Source organism: Amborella trichopoda, chromosome 1, assembly GCF_054954075.1.
Source record: "Amborella trichopoda isolate Santa Cruz 75 chromosome 1, AtrichopodaSantaCruz75HAP2 v2.0, whole genome shotgun sequence".
Taxonomy (NCBI): Eukaryota; Viridiplantae; Streptophyta; class Magnoliopsida; order Amborellales; family Amborellaceae; genus Amborella; species Amborella trichopoda.
In genome coordinates, this window is record NC_142336.1 from 3,779,733 (window position 1) to 3,798,257 (window position 18,525).

An 18,525-nucleotide genomic window follows, 5' to 3' on the forward strand; every position below is an offset into this window, starting at 1 on the left:
TACCATGAAAAAGCCAATACATTGTAAAATGAAACCACACCTTATGAGGTGTGAAGATATTTCCCATGCTTCCGCCAAATACAGCAGACCTTAATCATTCCACTTAAATCCAAAAGGCCCCAGTGACTCGTCTCTCCTCCATGACCCTTGTCTCTCTCTCTCTCTCTCTAAAAGCCCCATCCCTCTATGAAGAAACCAGAGCCCTCTCCCCTGTGACCGTCTGTCTCTCTCAATCTAAAAGCCCCATCCCTCTACGAGAGAACCACAGCCCTCTCTCTCTCTCCTGTGAGCCTTCTCTCTCTCTCTCTAAAAGCCCCATCCTCTGCGAGAAAACCACAGCCCTCTCTCTCTCCTGTGTCCCTCGTCTCTCTCTCTATCTAAAAGCCCCATCCCTGGGCGACAAACCAGCGCCCTAATTGCTAATCTCTTCTGGAATGTGCTAGACATTTACTTGGTTTGAGATAGGTAACTCTTGGTTAAATTGTTTGAAAGAAGAACAAAACACTGCCAAGCTCATCAAACCGTAGTAGTTCTTCGTTCAAAATGGAAGACGAAACCAACACAATTCAATTCAATTCAATCATGGATCTAATTTTTTAGTAGGCCGCCTCAACTTTGACTGTTTTCAGTGCAAATCAGTTCATAATGGCTGAAATTTAAGTTTGGCCAAGTTGGTTCCATTCGGTATTCATTAAAAAAAGAAATCAGGGAGAAATGGGGGTTGAAATATATGCCAATGGTCTCATGGCATTTCGCTGCTGCAAAATGCCTGACTTGGGCAATTCATATCTCGGCTAGCTTCTGATGGTAATTTGCTATTTACTTGCTTTCTCCACTAGGAACAAGTATCACTTGAGGTTGTGCGTAAATATTTTCACACCAACCAAGTACTACCAATCATATGAAACTGTGTACACAATGCCCTTTTCAATGTGCTACGATCATGGTAAAACGAATGCATATGCAAATATTTACGCAGGTAAAGTATTTGCATATGTAAATATTTCTCGGGAAACATTTATGCACAAACAAAACGTACCTTAAGTGCATAAGAACTCACATCCCAAAACTTACTTATCCAAAAAAACCCTCATATTCCAAAACCAGCTCGCCTTCAGATATAGAATTCGATATACAAAAACAGAGAAATGACCAGTAGGACAAAACCCTCAGGATTCTAACAGCAAAAATTTCATTCCTGTTCTAAGAAAAGTTCCAAGCCACCCATGCGTCCTTTTTTTTTTTTTTGGGGTAGGTGTTTTTTTGGTTTGTTTTGGCTCATGAAAGCAGTAGAACCCCACAAGCATCGATTAGCAAAACAAATTAAATTTGAATTAAAAATTAAAGCTAACCAAGTATTAAATTCAAAAAGGCTCTCAAATGTCTGTATGTTGGAGAGAATCATAACAACAGGCGTGAAATCAGAGGTGGAAAAGGCATATCATGCTTTCTCTTTCCTCGCCAACGAGTCCGCCTTGTGCTGACTACCAGCAGAAACAACATAGCCTGCTCCAACCTGCATGGAATTTAAGAATAAGAAACAAATGAAAAGTACTTGGCTTTTCTGTTTCCGAGAAATAAGACACACCACTGGTGCATCATGGTAAACGGTACACAAAGAGAACACCCACAAGCCATTCCGTTTACCGACTCGTGCAGACGAACCATAGGTGAAATGTCCACCATCAAGCACTACATTTCGTCTCCACCTCCAAGGCAATGCACCATTGATGTCCTTATGGTGCAGCATTACCACCGTACACTACTGGTATAACATATACCTTCCGCTTTTTCTTCTTCTTTTTTTCAATATTTTGGAGCTGTTGATAAAGAAACAGGTCTAAATTGAAGATTATAACAAACCTGACAATCTTTTAAAATTACTCTCTCTTGAAGGTGCACATTACTGCACACTACGGAGCTTTGGATTAAGCACCCATCCTCAATTGTAACATGGTTCATGACAACCGAGTTGATAATCTGCAGGTTTAAAAAAACATACGTATCCATCATGAAAGGGAAACATTGGGCTTGAATGTGTATGTATGCATAATCAATGTATCTATGTGCATGATGGTCCATATTTGTGCATGCATTCATGTAGCTTGTGTACCAGTGAAAAAAACTCGTCTTGAGAAGAAAAAATCAGCAGTCAAGTTGGTGAGTTTTATAAATGAAAAACTCTTAAGTTGTCGCCTGTGCTTTTCCTTTTACCATGTTTTTATGATAATGTGACTGATATCGTTACTTCCAATATGGAAGCAACGTTTGATTCCCATTCTAAATTTAAATGCTTTGTCCTTTTAAAACACTTATCACAAAATTTTTCAAAATTAACTATTTGATTTGGTGAGTTGACTTAGTTTAAGCACTGACCGAGTTAGCTACCAAGTATGAATATTTTAAGTTTTTAACAATTGTGTATCTAAGAATGTATATGTACATGTAGCGCATCCATATCCATATGGACAATGTATCTATGTATGTACATGTATGTGTTTGTGCATATAGTTATGGGATTTATATACAATGAGACCATTTATATTTGATATAAGGAAGTCACAATTTCAGGAAAATTTCTTTTGAAGTATGAGCTTGGTCAATAGAATAAATGCAGCCATCCAATTTCACATCCAACGGTCAAGATTAATTGTGACTACCTTGTATGGAAGGTAAATGGCCTCATTGTGACTTTGTAAGGTTTCTAAATTTAAATATATAAATGATTTTTAATATAAAATAATATTTATAAGCATGTGTCTTCCCGTATGGCCTTTTTTTGGACAACGCAATAGATGCGCTAGACATGTATAAGAGATCAACATGTGTGCCGTTATTTTTTGTAATTACATAGTATTGTGCAAAAAAAATGACCTCCCCAAGTCAGGGCAGGCTTTAAGGGCCCACTTAAAGTGGGCTATACAAGGAAATGCAGTATCACAGAACTATACAATCCCCATCGAGTACAAAGAAGGTGTTGTGCTCTTAGAAGGGTGAACAACTGGTTCCTAGCACGGGTTAAAAAGCTTGAGGCCCTCTAGGAGGGCGAGGGTTTCCACAGTCTTGGAGTCTGACTGACCGATGGACTTGGAAAAGAAGAGCAGCATCATTCCTGTAGGTCTCAAAAGATGCCCCATGCTGGCTAGCCTGGGTTGCCAAGAGAGCAACCATCGAAGTTGGGAAGCCTGGGGAATGCATGTGGGTCTGGTATGCAGCAAAGCTACTCAGTTAACAAGGAAATCCTAGTAGGAGATGTGTTTGAAAAGGCTGTGATTTTCAGTCCAGAATATGACAAGGTCCTTTACTTGGTATTGTAATGCTTCCGTGGTCCTGAACTCGCCACGAAAGATCCAATTGTTCCTCTCGGTCTAGATCACCCAAAGGGTGGCTGCGATTGACGCCTTCCAAAGCAGGATGCCAGCTTTAGCCCAAGGAAGTGGGCGCAACGTGGTGAAGAGATCAGGGACATTTCTCGGAGTTACCCATACCACTCAAAGAGTAGTAGCAGGTCACCCTGCAATGGATAAAGAGGTGAGGGTTCGTTTTTTCGGCTGTCAAGCACATCGTGCATCTATTGGGTATGGGTAAGCCTCTCCTTTGTAGCTGGTGCCCTGTCGAGGCCCACTCAGCTAGGGTTATCCAATTGAACACCTGTATTCTCAGGGGAATAAAGGGAAACCAGGCCTCGGCATAGAGGGGGAGGGGAGGCCTGAGGGAAGGGATGTATGTAAAAGAGAGCGACAAAACGAGGAAACTGAAAAGATGCCCGAGGCAACAAATGACCAAACTATTCGGTAGTCATCTTGGAGGGGGAGAAATACTCTTTGGTTCAAGATGGACAAAGCAAGGAAGTCTTCAATCCCATGATCAGCCAGCAGTCTCCTGAAATTGGGATTCCAACTTCTAGAGGGGCCAGAGGTGTCAAAGTGATCGGCTAAAGTCCCCTGAGCATTGCGAGCAAGACGAAACAGTCTAGGGAAATGGGTGCACAGGGTGGCTTTATCAAGCCACAGATCCAACCAAGTAAAATCTGATGTTAAGTTTGTAAGGGGTAAGGCTGTGGAGGATGGATCTCCATGCCCCTGAGGGCTGGCTACCAATCCTTGTGTGGGGCACCCATTGAGAGGGAAGGAGGCGATATTTGTAGCGGACCACTTGCTGCCACAGGTGGTGGTCCTGGGTGGCCAACCACCACCACCACTTGCCGTCGATGGCAATGTTGTTCCTTTCTAGATCACGAATGCTCAACCAAGCCCCGAGGTGCATAGGCAAACAACCCCTACCCCAAGAGATGAGGTGGAATTTGTAATTGTCCCCATCACCCGACCATAGAAAATTACGCATAAGCTGCTCAAGTCAATGGGCAATGCGTGAGGGTATAGGTAAGAGTGACATTTGGAAGATGGAGACATTTGATAGAGTAGCCTTGATAAGGGTAATTCTGCCCACAGATAAGCATCCAGCCAGCTTACGATCATATTTATCTATGAGATGACTCCACTGGCCGTATTTGGGCTCGCAAAGGGGTAGACCCAGGTACGATGAGGGAAGTGATTCTACCTCACAACGTCTTTCAGCCAAAGAGGATATGGTATGGGCGGCCACCCCAATCATTCTGGTTTTGTCCATATTCACCCTGAAACCTGTGGCCAATTCGAAACATTAAAGGAAGAGAAGCAGGCAATCAACTTGTGTGCCGTTATTCATGTAAACTTTATCGCTCGACTGGCCGAATACTAAGCGAATTGAAAATTCACCAAGAGACTGCTCAAACTTGGTAGAAAAAAGAGGAACCCATAGGCGGAATGAAACAATTGGCTCAGGAATAGATCGACAATAAAGGCCATGAGGGGCTTATTGTAAACTTCCTCGCTTTTTGCTTTTCCTTTGTGTAGTTTACCTTCACGCTGATGATTACAGGACCCGCGGTTATTTATAACTATTCAATGTTAAATTTCATTCTCAATCATTCCATGGTACTCTAAGAAATACTCGTGAAGGAACAATTGGTTATTAATTCTCCTTTATACCCTCTTGATGGAGAGATGGATTTCTAGAGTAATCAAATAGCAAAAGCAGCAACAAAATCCTTGGACTCAAATGGAATTCCAATTAGTAAGCATCTCTTTATATGTGTATGTATGTGTATTATGTATTTATACATACTGTCAAGTGTCGGAGTGAATGTTATGAGGTACACGGTATGTTTCTACATATATAACATTATTTTCAGTGAAATAATCTAGATACAGATGTGAATTTGTGGACCTAGAAGTTCTTCATTTGCAAACCAGACATGGAAATGAATTTGAAAAGCAAGCATTTTTCATTGTCATAGACACGACAGAGAAGAATGGCCAAGATAGGGGTATTTTTTATCTCTCTAATCAAATTTGTGTGCCTTAGAATAACACTTTCATAATAATAATAAAAGGGCATATCTAAGAGAATTTGTTTTCTATTTCTATTAATGAACTAAAATTAAATATGGGTGGTGTTTGCTGGAGCTACACCTTCACACTGGAACCAATCCTGCAGTGACGGCCAATGGCAGATCGTTTGACGCTACATTTGTCTCCCAATTGTGATCCTTCTCCAAGCATGCAGTGGGGCCCAACCTGAACCATTTTCCCATTCCTCAAAGAAATTAAGGAAAATTAAAATTTTGAAAATCATGCACACGCAATTCTAGTATTCACAAATAGTATAAAACTCCCGTAGAAACAAAAGAATTCATGTGAACTAAATTTCAAAACAGAAGAGGAAATAAGAGAATTCATGATTGCGTTTGGAGGCAAATCAGTAAGTATAGTTCCATCTCACTGTGGTTTTGGTTCCAAGCTCTGCTGTTGGATGAATAATGTTGTTGTGTGACGATAGAGAATAGCCTGTGAGGTGAATCGCCTCCCCTATCACCTGGGCATGGTTACAATGACATCCTGAGTACAAAGGCTATCACGCCTCTCAGACCGTACATACATACATACATACATACATACGTGCGTATGCATGTGTGCGTGTGCGTATGTATGTATATATGTACATACGGGTGTATGGAAAAAGCTTAAAATGCGCCCAGGGGTGTTTTTCCCAAAGCATTTGCTCCCCCCTCTTCGCCATCCATTAAAATATGGATGAAAAAAATATTTCTTAAAAAAAACTAAATTTACGAAAATAACCCTGAAAGTTGCCAAGTATTTTGGCTCTTTTATTTTTAAAATATTTTTTACAAATGTACCAGAGTGAGAAATATGCATGCCCAAAATTTCAGCCCAATCCAATTAGTGAAAAACAAAAAGGGGGTAACATAAGCATTCTCAACCATCCGATCAAGATCAAACAATGAAGAAGGGGAACCGAATGCTGCAAAAAAACACCCCAAGGCGTCAAGGTTTCCATATGTAGGTGTAAGTGCACCACACACACAGATACCGCACTCTCATAAACACATACACACACACGCGCGCGTGTAAGTGTCATTTAATGTAATAAATAACCCATAACCGAGGTAAAAAACAATCTAATCATCAAAAACATATTGAAGCAGATTTTTCAACGGCAAACACTTACATCTCGATTTATGTCACTAAAAGCTTGAATGGAATTCAAGCGGGCACAATACTTGTGCTTAGGAGCAATATAAGCACAACATTTACGCATTTTTGGTGCACCAATCAAACCGTTGGAACCAAATAAACGCTGTTGAAGGAATCCATGGGTAGAGATTACATGTTGCTCAGAGATATATGATTGGTTATTCTGGGTTGTTCCATTTTCATTCCAGCCTTCTTCCTTTAGAGGTTCCCCACTGGACAAAGCCTCTGACTTCTACAGGTAAAAACACATGATGTTGCCTGTTCATCGTTAGTGAGAAGGAAATTAAGATGGTAACCAGCTAAAGAATATGAAAAATGAGGGGAAATCAAGAACATATACTTTAAATAGGGTCTTTTTCCATCGAAGTACATTTTATTAGTTTTAATTTTAAATTTAGAGAAAGTGCACTATAATCCAATTGAACATGTCGAAACAATACCCACAGGAGTCATCACTGCCCAATGAAACGATGGACAGTGATGGTAAGACAGAGTAGGACCCACGAGGTCATGTTAAATTCTTGAGGGTCCCACTCTCTGTCCATCATCACTGTGTGATGATATCATTGGCGTTATCCATTGTCCATTGTATTAGATAAGAATCTCTGCTAAATTGATAAATATGACTTGAATAATTTTATCACACTGACCAGCTGGGATCTCACGAGATACGGCACTACATCTAGCTTTATGCTCTGAAATGTGGGCTTCTCATTCAAAACCTCTAGCAGGACAGTCCTATCAACACAAAGCATATGAGCTATCATAATAAATATTAACAGTAAAAAAGTGCAGCACAAACAAAAATTCTATAATACCTATTAAAAGCATACAAATGAGCATCCATTAAATCGGCCCGGATTTCCATCTGTAGCAGGAATAAATAAACTCACACAGTCAGAAAAATCATAGTGACCAACTATAATTCACAGTTACCAATCAGAAGAAAAGGAGAAGGCATTGAATAGTGCATGTATTATGGACAACCATAGTACAATGGGATCATGTCCATTTGATGAGTGGTGGATGGATGGGAGAGAGTGGGACCCAGTTGCCCTGTTCTGGGGATCCCACCTGCTGTATAGTCAAATTATTTCATTGGACAGTCATGCATCCAATATATCATTGTTTACTATAATCTATCAGGTTTCCCACAAAGAAAGGAAAAATAACTGACACCTCCCTTGGGCAGTTTTGTGTACTTGTACTCACTTACCCATCTATACAATGTTAACAGTTATAAAAAAAAAAAAGGGAAAAATAACTGATACATTACAGATCTCCCTGAGACCTAACTAATCGACAACTCATATATAAGGATTGTTGACATCTGTTTTGCCGCACGGCCCGCATCATATGGAAACAAACGACCTAAAAAAATAACAGAATTACACAAGGTGCCAAAGCAGATTGAAGTACAAGCACATGAACTGAGAGAAGATTAAAAATTTCCCAATTGGTAGTCCATTGAAAGCTCTACAGAGAAGACATGCATGTGCACCATATGTCATTTCTAGGTATAAGTACACATCCATAATGATTATAGTCTTCAAGATTCTAATATACTTAAACACAGTCCTCAAAATTCTAATATACTTAAAATACAGGTAATATCTTCCCACGGCCTCAATGTTTCCAAACAATAAACATGTGAGTGTGCGAGAGTTCACAATAACATTAACAGAATAACACAAGATGCAACAACCACTGGGGAATAAACAAGATAAGAGTAACTACAGTCAAAATATTTCAAAGAAAAATCAAGGCTTTCCAACCTCAAAAGATTATATAAACAGCCATTCTTTTTTCTGACCAATTCTATAACTAGTTATTGACATTGAACCTCCACCCCGTACTCCGTCAAGAACACAGAAACAAGGAAACAAGTAAAAGGAATAGAAATAGCCATTAAAACACCATAACAATCGTGAATATATTTTCCATCAGACCTATATGCAAAATTGGAAATAGGCCAATGATCAAATCATGATAGGAAGGTACAAAAGAAAGTACCCCAAAATAGACAGAAAGTATCCCAAAATAGACAGACAAAAAAGAACTCATAATGATACAACAAGACATTTGAAGGAAACAGTTATTAAGTAATTACCAAGAATGATTGTGTAAGTACTTAAAGTGGAAATGAGGCATCAAGCAAGAGCTACTTGTGTGGTACATACTTCACAATCTCACACACACTATATGCTCCATACCTGGCCTGCAGCCCGGAGAATACTTCGCTGAATACGAACATCTTTCTCAACCTCAGCCCCTACAACATCATAATATGAAAGTGTAGCAAGTGAGAGCCTCAACAATAAAGTTCAAACAAAAAAATAAAATGATATCTTCTTCTGCAGCCTCTTTAAGACTACCTGAGGCTACAAATAATAAGAATTGCTTAGAGGAATCAAGCCCAATGATATTTTGGGGGCCTGGTTTTTTGGCCTTGTCCTTTCCACCAGCCGAACCACTTTCCGAAGGCCCACTAACAGGGGGCACACAAAGAAGTGCAGTCATGGTCGCATCCTGCCTTCTATGAGCAGCTGCTATCGCCCCAGGTGGCACATCACAAAGTAGATCACCACTCACAACCTAACATAGTTTTCACCAGTGATAAATAATTGAGGAAAGAAGGAAAGGGCAAAGATGACGGCTTGAAGAAAATGTTTTATGAAAATAAATAAATAAAAATGAAATATAACGAAAATGTCGCTTGCACAAGGTGAAAAAAACGATTTATAGTGATACAAAATGGACTTTGTCATATCTTCTTCCACTGCAAGATCACTTTGAAGAGAATGGTTCGTGAAAATGATGAAAATTTTGAAATATGATATATTTTCCTCACCAAGATGTCACTTGCAGTGAGGTGATGAGCCACAGCACGAAGTCCACCTGCAGTTCCCGCATCATCCGAGACTGTAGCTACCTGCACAAAAGTGTGAAAATTCTCGGTCATCTAACTCAATATAAATGTAAAAACCAAATGAGAGATAATTTAATAAACAAACTACTTTCTAAAAGTTGAAATGATGTTCCTTTTTTGTCTCCCTTTTTTGAGTGAACTCAATAGTATTGTGTTAATATAGTAATTACAGCTCACAGAATTGCCGTTTTGCACCAAAATTGGTGTTGAGACCACTTGTTTACAAGGGATAATCAAGCGCAAACATCCTGGAGTTTGGGGGCCATGGGGAGGAGGCAGAGGGTGACAATGGGAATCTCTTGTCTATAAGCAGTCATTCCTGTACAAAAATTGAGACCTCACAGCAGCCACCTTCAGAAACTCAGTTGGACACAATAAGATAGAAGAAACTAGGAACCTTATTCTGAAACATTGGGAAAGGGAAGATAAAGAGTCCACCACGACCTTAAACTCTGAGGGATGATATGGCTCCACTACGGAGTAGAGCTGGCAACAACTGGGGCCTCAGCATAGCCCTGCCCGGGCCGGCCCAAGCCCAGCCTGGTCCCTTGAGGGCCAGACTAGGGCGAGAGGGGGCCTTGGCGCAGGCCTTGGCCCTATCCGGGTCGGCCCTAATTAAAAAACAAAGAGAAGTTCAAAAAAAAAAATATATATATATATATATATATATTTCTATTACCTTAGCAACAATCTGGTCGATCACTTTCTCCACTCAAGTTGATTGGCTCTCAAAAATCTGCTTATTGCGATTTAAGCCAAATTCACCAGATCGTAGCCAAGACTGAAGCCTCCACAAAGATAGGCCTAAGAAGGGAAAGGGAGGGGTAAAATAGACAAAAAATAGTTGTCTGATAGCATTTGAACAGCCCAGGACCAATTGAATCTATTGAGCATGTGGACCAAATTCTGAAGGTCACTTGATTCCTCTTCCTCCTTGCACTTTACACGACTACTGGGTAATGAGATGCCTCTTGGATGCAATTAGCCAACTGGCAAAGCCTTTTCAGAGATCACCACAGATTGAAAGCCTGGATTTTCAGTGGTAAAGGGGAGAGCCACAATCTACTAATGACCAGTGAAGTGCCAGAGGTATTCTGAACAATGTGTTGGTAGAAAGACCACCGTGAATTTGGAGCAGGGGGAACAAAATTCACTTCTATTCTAGCATCCAGAATGTAAGTGACATTTAGTTCGTCTATAAGGGAAGCCAACCCGTCTATTTCTTGATCCAGCAGACCCCTACAAAATCTAGGGACCAAAATCAGTTTGTTCCCAAGGTATTCATAGGAATCAGCCACCACCGCCCCTCAGTCCAGTACCAATGAGAACAGTCTTGGGTAGAGAAACTACAGATTGGAAATTCCTTAATCAAGCCCTTCCAAATTTTATTCTGGTGTCTTCTATATTTCAATAAACTCCACCATGACTCTCTTTTTTAAATCTAACCTGAATCCATCTTTGAAGTAGGCAAAACAATACAACAAACATTTTTTTATAAACTAGCAAAAGGAGCCCAAACTAGCTTACTTGAACTTTCTAGACATAATAGCCCATTCAATCAACCATCAAATTTATAAAAAGGGAGAAAAGAAAAGCAACCCTCATGAACACTCTCGTTACATTGTTAAAAAGAAAAAGTAACATATACTCACATGGAGGAACAAAACTGACAAGAAAAAAGGCTGACAGTAAGAATGATCACAATTTGCAAGCCTTTTCCCAGTTTGAATCTTCCCCTTCTTTCCCCCTCCGTACGACTAGTTCACAAGATTAGATATAAAACTTATAGCCTGATGTGTATTTGCAGCAATAACTAGGCTTAATGTCCATATTCTATTCTTCTTGGTCCACATTGGCCCACACAAGGTTCATTCATTTCTCCCTTAAGGGTAATACAATTGTCTCTGAAGAAGTAGGATCAGGTTCTTCAATATTTATTCTACTTCACTACTGGCATTTTCTCTACTTCAATGTGGTTGTTAACTTCTAACTTATTAGATTTTTTTTTCTAGACCAAACACTACTCTAAAAATATCTCTGGGGGCTCCTATGATAGATCTGTGCACCATCAACAACTTCTTTCCCCTATTGTCCACCACGAAGCTTGGCTAACAAATATCCCACCAGAATTCAAGCTTTCTCTCGGCTTTCTATTTCCAATAAAAACCTAACCATTGACCAACTCCAAAGAACACATTTTAACCTGGCCAACAGTTGTCATTTGTGTGAGGAAAAGGAGGAATCCCACTCCCACGTTTTCATCCACTGTCACTTTGCTCGAGCAGTTTGGAGCAAACACTCAAGGCATTTCAATTATAAACAGTCTACCCCACGCCCCGGTTCTTCCTCTTTCTCGCTAAGGCCCGGACTTCCCTGTGGAGAGCCTCCATCCAACCAACCTTATGGTCTATCTGGAAGGAGCAAAATTCCCGTATCTTCTGTGAAACCAAGAATACAGCAATCACAATAGCTCAGAATGCCAGAATTCTCACAAACTTCTGGGCTTCAACTTGCAAACCATCAAGGGTTTCAGCACAGTTGACTTCCAAAACAAATGGCTCCAAATTCCAAAGTCAAGAATCCCAAAGCCCTCACACTCAGGCTCTTGGAATCCCCCACACACAGGCAACATTAAGGCCAACATCGACGGCTGCTCTTTGGGAAACCAAGGCCCATGTGGAGCTGGAGGTCTTTTCAGAAATTTAGAATCGTGACTGTCTTCTTTCTTTCTGCATCCACATTGGCCAGGGGGACTCAAATTGGATGGAGGCTACAGCTTTGCAAAAAGCTCCCAAGAGTCTAACCCAGCTGGGGCAACAGTCTTATAGTTGAGGCCGAATCTCATAATGTCATTGCTTGAGCATCCAAATCCTCTGAACCCCCTGGGTGTCTTCCACATTTTTTATTATATTCACTCCCTATGCTTCAAGTCGATTACCTGCATACCTCAAGGGAGGGAAACCATGAAGCTGACCAACTCGCCAACGAGGAGCCCAGAACATTCCATTCATGACTTTACTTTGAGCTTCATACTTTTGGGCAGAAGACACTTTTTACTTTCTCCCTGTGTGTTTCTCTCTTTTTCTTTTTCTTTCTTCTCTCTCTCTCCTTTTCTCTCCCTATTCACCCCACAATCTCTTTACACTCTTACCTTATACCCAACTTCTAAGTCTTACCTATCTAATTTCTCTCAACTATAATGTCTCTGAGCTAACATCTGCTGGCAGTTCTTTTATCTTTCTTATCTCCCTTTCTTTGCTTTTTAGATGGTCCTAGTTTATTATTTCCAAGTCACATTCAACCACATTGTTCTTGCAAATGAAATATTTTGCCTTGCATCATTTGTGTAAATATATATTTGTGTACTCATATGCATGTTCATATAAATTGGTGGACATCCATTGCTACGTGTATATACATACGCATGCGTCCATTATCTACTTGTGCACTTCCGTATCATGCAAATGTTCATATAGATATGCCTACGTAAAATTACAAGAACACATGCATATATCAGTGGAAGAGTAGGGAATATGCCAACCTCGACATGAAGACGATCTGCATACGCACCAGAGACCCAACTTCCAATTTGAAGAGCTGCATCTTGCCCTTCCACCACCTGTATCACCAAATAAAAAGCAAAATAATAATAATAATAATAAATAAAAAGGGAAAACATAAGTGTGTATGGGTACACAACTGGAAAATAGGTAAATGTGCTTGAGAAGTAGAGCAAGTATTGAAGCCATGAGTAAGATTGGAGATAAAGTAGAACAGAAACCAGGATTAAGTCTTTGAGGTTGCTTGCTTCGAGAAGTTCAAGCACATATGAGAGCACTGGTCTGTTCGCCACAGGAAGCAAAGCCTTTGGAACATCCTGTAAATACCGTAAAAAGTCAAATGTTCAAACTTTCTCATAAATTTACACTGAATTGCTACATAACTATCAAAGAAAACTGTATAAAAAGCGAACTCAAACCATGGAGTTTAAGAGAGTTACAAGTTATAATCCATGGAAAAAATGATAGAACAATATTCCATTGCCGCAATAATAATAAGAATCTGAATAGAAACATGAGAAGGAAATGCTCGGAAATGGTAAACGAATTGAGATTAATAAGTTTGAAGAATACATAAATTGACCAAAAGAAACTGAGAAAGAGGAATTCAAAGAGTTGCAGGTTAAAAATTAGGGAAAATTGGTTTAAATATGTTTGAAAGATTATCATAACAATGCACAAAAATACTGGAAACCAGAAAAAAAAAAAAAAAAAAAAAGGAGCTGAAGTAAACACTGATCGAATTGAATGAAAAGCAGAGAGAATAGACCAGAAAACCTAAACTATCGAAGAGTTGCAGGCCCATTCATGGATATTAGGACCAAACTGAGAATGCAGAATTACGAAGAAAAATAGAGAAAATAGTTAAGACGGAACTAGGGTGAAAAAATTTTACCTTCGAAACAAGGGGGATGAGATTCTTCGAGGTACCTCCTGCGAGAACAACGACCTGAAAATCCATGGCTCCAAAAGAACCACAATTTAAAGCTTAAACCCTAATTTTTCAGATCAACAATAAAAGCTCTCTCCCTCCGATGTTTTTTCTTCAAAAAAGAAAGGCCAGCACACTTCCAATTTCACCGCCAGTGCCCACTCCCTCGTGGTATAAAATATGAACTGCGTTAACAATGTGCTTCCGCATGACTACACTGTAAATTAACTCCCACAGGCAAGCAAACTAGTAAGAAGATATGTTATATTTTTTTTTCTTAGAAAAAAGTATACAAGGAGATGATTTATCTTTCGTACAAGGTGGTCATAATTAATCTTAATTGTTGGATGCAATGTTGTCATATCCATTTTACTTTAGCCGAAGAGGCCGCCTTCGGATTTTAGGCCTAGACTAAAGCGAAGCGAAGCCCAGTGTTGCCGCTTCGATCAGCTTCGGGCCACTTTGGTCTGCTTCAGCTCGATTGAGCCAAACCTTCCCCCGAATCGGTTGAAACACCAAATTGCTTTGTTTTTCTCAACAAACCAAAGAAGTATTTGAAACAAATCTGATAACATTGGTTGGATGTGAAATTAGGTGCCTTCATTTATTCTATTGAACAAGCTCAATATTCAAAATAATTTTTCTCAAACTTTGTGACACACCCGGGCTATTAAATTTTGCATCATATGATTGCAAGTAATTGTGACATCTTTGTATCAAAGGTAAATAGTTTCATTGTATATAATCCTATTTTGTATTTTAAACTTTACAATCCAATTAGAAACTTATGATTATCCGCAAAAAAAAATCAGAGCCTTTATGTCACTCAGACATTTGCCCTCTAAAAGTTAAAACAGTCTTGTTAGATCTTAAGACATTATTTTCCCTCTAAAAGTCAGACAATATTGTTCAATCTTAAGACATTATTATTTTTCAAGTATATAAAAAATGCAATTTGAGATTTTTATTTTTTGAGGTTACTTGTGAGATTACATCCCTAGATTATGGATTCTTGAAAACTACTCCAATGTAAAGTATGTTCCTCTGGAAACGAGTAAATCTTTTCACAAATTTGCAAAACTAATGAGAGATGCTTTGGGGACGACACCTATTTATATGCAGTCCCCTCTAAAATCGATCTTCCAGTAGTCTATACCGTCCATCATAGTGCGCGTGGCTCTAGAAAAAAAAATGAAATTTCTTTTAAAGTTGGTATTTTTATCTTTGTTTGCACTATTTATTTTTATCTTTACTATTTTTTTGCACTATCATATCTGCACCATTTTTTGAGCCACAAACATATGGATCTATGGTGGAATTATATTTTGAGTGACTTTATACATCCTAATAGTAGGTTTTCCATCATACAAAATATAAAATTTCCATCATTTTATGCCATCTACATTTATTTTATTAAATTAATGTTTTCTCGCAAGTATTTGATAAAGGAAAATTTTTTATATAAGGTTGCAAACTCACACTATAGAAGTAATCTAAACCTCAAAATCCCGTAGAAAAAGAGTGTTCCGAAGTTGAAAAAGCTTCCAATTGATCATCATGAACTCGTGATGTACGAATATAAAAGAAAAAAGAAATTCAAGACCTAAAACAAAGTATCTTATAACAAGTTATATAGACCGTATATTTTTAATATTTTCAAGTGTTTATAAATTTGTTCGATCTATAGTATTTTTGAAATTTTAAATTTCATAATTATAGTTAAACATAGATCCCAAGCTATCATAAAATTCTAACACTAAGAATGTGCTCTGGAAAAAATAAGTTCTTCCTTGCTGAGAGGTGGACTTATTTGTTCTGAAATAAGTTACGGGTATTGTGTTTGAATATGTTATGAGCATTTTGTTTATGTTTACGCTCCGATCTGCGCCAATCTCTGAGATGAGATATACTCAAATCTTAGCAAACAATGAATTATTTTTTTGAAAAAGGTAGAGAAAGTGGGATCGCTTTAATTATGGGCTCAGAAAAATCCCAGATCTATACAGATCCGATTTTTTCTGAGTCCACTAGCAGCGCCAGCTCCAAATCCATATTTTAATCTAAAAAACAATTTTAAATTTAATTAAATCTAATAATAAATAAATTTATAGAAAAATAAAATAAAATAATATTATATATTATATAGAGTAATGATCCTATGAGACCCTCCCACACCCATGTGTGTAGGACCCCAAAGGATCACGATTAAATTTAGCACATATCTTTATAAAAGCTACCACTTGGGTGTGGGACTTGACTTTTCTATAGACCTGTACCAAACTTAATAGTGATCCTTTGGGGTCCTACACACATGGGTGTGGGAGGGTCTCATAGGATCATTACTCATATTATATATTATATTTATTTTATTAATATATATTTGTATTATACATAATATAATATAATACTTATTATATACTATAGTAATAATATATATTATATTATACTAATATATTAGTATTATAGATAATATTATGTTATACTAATATATATAATACAATATAATATAAAATAATATATTATTTATATTATTGTATATATGTTTAATATATATAATAAATGATATATAATATAAATCATCATCACCATCATAGCCTTTTTCCAATTAATTTGGGTCGGCTGCACGAATCATAGTCCACTATTCTACTTTATTAAAAGTCATACCCTCAGTGATACCATAAATTCTCATATCTTTCAGAACTACTTCCAACCACGTCCTTTTGGGCCTACCCTTTACCTTTTTAACTTCTACCACTTGAATAGACTTGTACCTCCTAATAGGTGTTGTACTTGGTAGGCGTCACATATGCCCAGCCCACCTAAGTCTACTATTTGTCTTCTTAACGCTTATTGGTGCCACACCTCAATCCTCCCGAATGGATTCGTTTCGAATGTTTTCCCTTCTTGTCTTACCACTCATCAATTTCAATATCCTCGTATCCGCCACACTCATTCTTTGGGTGTATATTTTTTTATCCACCCAACATTCAACCTCATAAAGCAAAACCGGTCTCACAGTTATCCTATAGAATTTGTCCTTCATCTTCATTGGTATGCAATGATCACATAAAAATTCAATTGCACATCGCCACTTCGCCCATTCAACTCTGATTATGTGTGCGACATCTTACTCAATCTCTCAATTTTCCTGAATTGTTGACCAAAGATATCAAAAGGGCAGTCTTTTTTATACTTCATGGCCGTCAATCTTAACTACTTCCTTGTCTCTACTTCTATTATTACTAAACTTACATTCTATATATTATTGTGTTAGTCTAACTAAATTTAAAACCTTTGAATTCTATAGCATCCCTCCAAAATTCTAACTTTGTGTCGGTGTTGTTTAGGGTTTCATCGAACAAAATTATGTCATCTGCGAATAACATGCACCGGGGTACCTTATCCTGTAGGTGTGGAATTAAGTCATCCATAACTAATACAAATAGGTACAATCTTAATATTAACCCTTGATGTATGCTTATTGTCACTGAAAAACTCACTCGTCTCTCTACTAGTTATCTGTATACTAGATAGCACTCAATCATACATATCTCTCACCAAGTCGATGTAGTGTTTAGAAAGTCATTTCTTTTCCAACACCTACCAAATCAAGTATCGAGGTACTATATCGTAAGTTTTCTCTAGATAAATAAATGCCACGTGGAGGTCTTTTCCCTTTGCCCTTAAACTTCTCAATCAGTTGCCTAAGTAGAAAAATAGTATCAATCGTTGACCTTCTTAGCATAAACCAATTTGGTTTTTTGATACATTCATTTATTGCCTTAGTTGTTGCTTAATCACTCTCTCCCAGAGCTTCATGGTACGACTCATAAGCTTGATTACTCGATAGTTCGCACAATTTTCTATTTTTCATTTGTTCCTGTAAATAGGTACCACAATACTTTTCTTCCATTCATCTGGTATTTTCTTTATTCTCAACACCTTGCTGAACAATTTTGCTTATCAGTCAATGCCAATCTCCCCCATACACTTTGAAACTGATATGTAATATAAATATATATCATATCATACTAATAATACTAATATTATGGATAATATTATATTATATTGATAATTACAAATAATATCGATAAAATATTGGGGAATTGGGCACAAACAAGTTTCCATATACAAGTTCTTTGGCTTAGCAATGAAACAAAAAAGTTATTATTTTTAAATGAAAAATCAGAAAGTTGAGGAATAAAAACATTCCAATAAGTTACGGACATTGTGGCACTTATCGTGTGTCAAATACGGGGTTTGCTACAATGTTAGGGACTTATTTGTTATGGAGAAATAAATTATTCTAAACAAAAGCGCCCTAAACACAGGAAGAAAGATGTATTTGGATAAACGCAGGAAGAGAGAGAGGTGTGTAATGGTGAGAGGCTATCGGAAGGAGAGAGAGAGGTATTTGGATAAACACATGGAGATAGATGTGTTTAGATAAACACAAGAGGAGAGAGATGCTTGGTGGTGAGAGGTTACCGAAAGGAGAGAGAGAGGTGT

At 38.1% G+C, this 18,525-nt stretch overlaps 1 protein-coding gene across 6 annotated transcripts; it reads right to left on the bottom strand.

The window, feature by feature from the left end:
* Positions 1 to 1,172: 1,172 nt before the first annotated feature.
* LOC18427117 (transferases/nucleotidyltransferase) lies at positions 1,173 to 14,132 on the bottom strand. 6 transcript variants are annotated; one of them, XR_002279753.2, is made up of 13 exons: positions 13,981 to 14,132; positions 13,307 to 13,402; positions 13,067 to 13,144; positions 9,448 to 9,528; positions 8,972 to 9,191; positions 8,810 to 8,868; positions 7,415 to 7,464; positions 7,247 to 7,334; positions 6,571 to 6,828; positions 5,824 to 5,916; positions 5,514 to 5,637; positions 1,864 to 1,980; positions 1,173 to 1,516 (listed from the first exon to the last, which is right to left on the bottom strand). XR_002279753.2 is itself a non-coding variant. In XM_006836173.4 (13 exons), exons 1-13 carry the CDS (start codon positions 14,044 to 14,046, stop codon positions 1,442 to 1,444), a joined length of 1,386 nt encoding a protein of 461 aa, XP_006836236.1. In that variant the 5' UTR covers positions 14,047 to 14,132; the 3' UTR covers positions 1,173 to 1,441. The 6 variants fall into 6 exon arrangements, 2 of the variants coding, with proteins under 2 accessions (XP_006836236.1, XP_088713677.1); XR_016048917.1 differs by having other exon boundaries at positions 5,514 to 5,618; positions 6,571 to 6,854; XR_016048918.1 differs by having other exon boundaries at positions 6,571 to 6,854.
* Positions 14,133 to 18,525: the final 4,393 nt, after the last annotated feature.

Bases quoted from the DNA above. Each gene is read 5' to 3' on its own strand.
- LOC18427117 (XM_006836173.4), bottom strand. From the start codon at position 14,046: ATGGATTTTCAGGTCGTTGTTCTCGCAGGAGGTACCTCGAAGAATCTC. The intron at 8,869-8,971 runs GTAGTCTTAAAG...ATGATGTTGTAG, and splicing joins CTTATTATTTGTAGCCTCAG to GGGCTGAGGTTGAGAAAGAT. The intron at 1,981-5,513 runs GTGTAGCTCCAG...TTAAACCTGCAG, and splicing joins GGATTGGTTCCAGTGTGAAG to ATTATCAACTCGGTTGTCAT.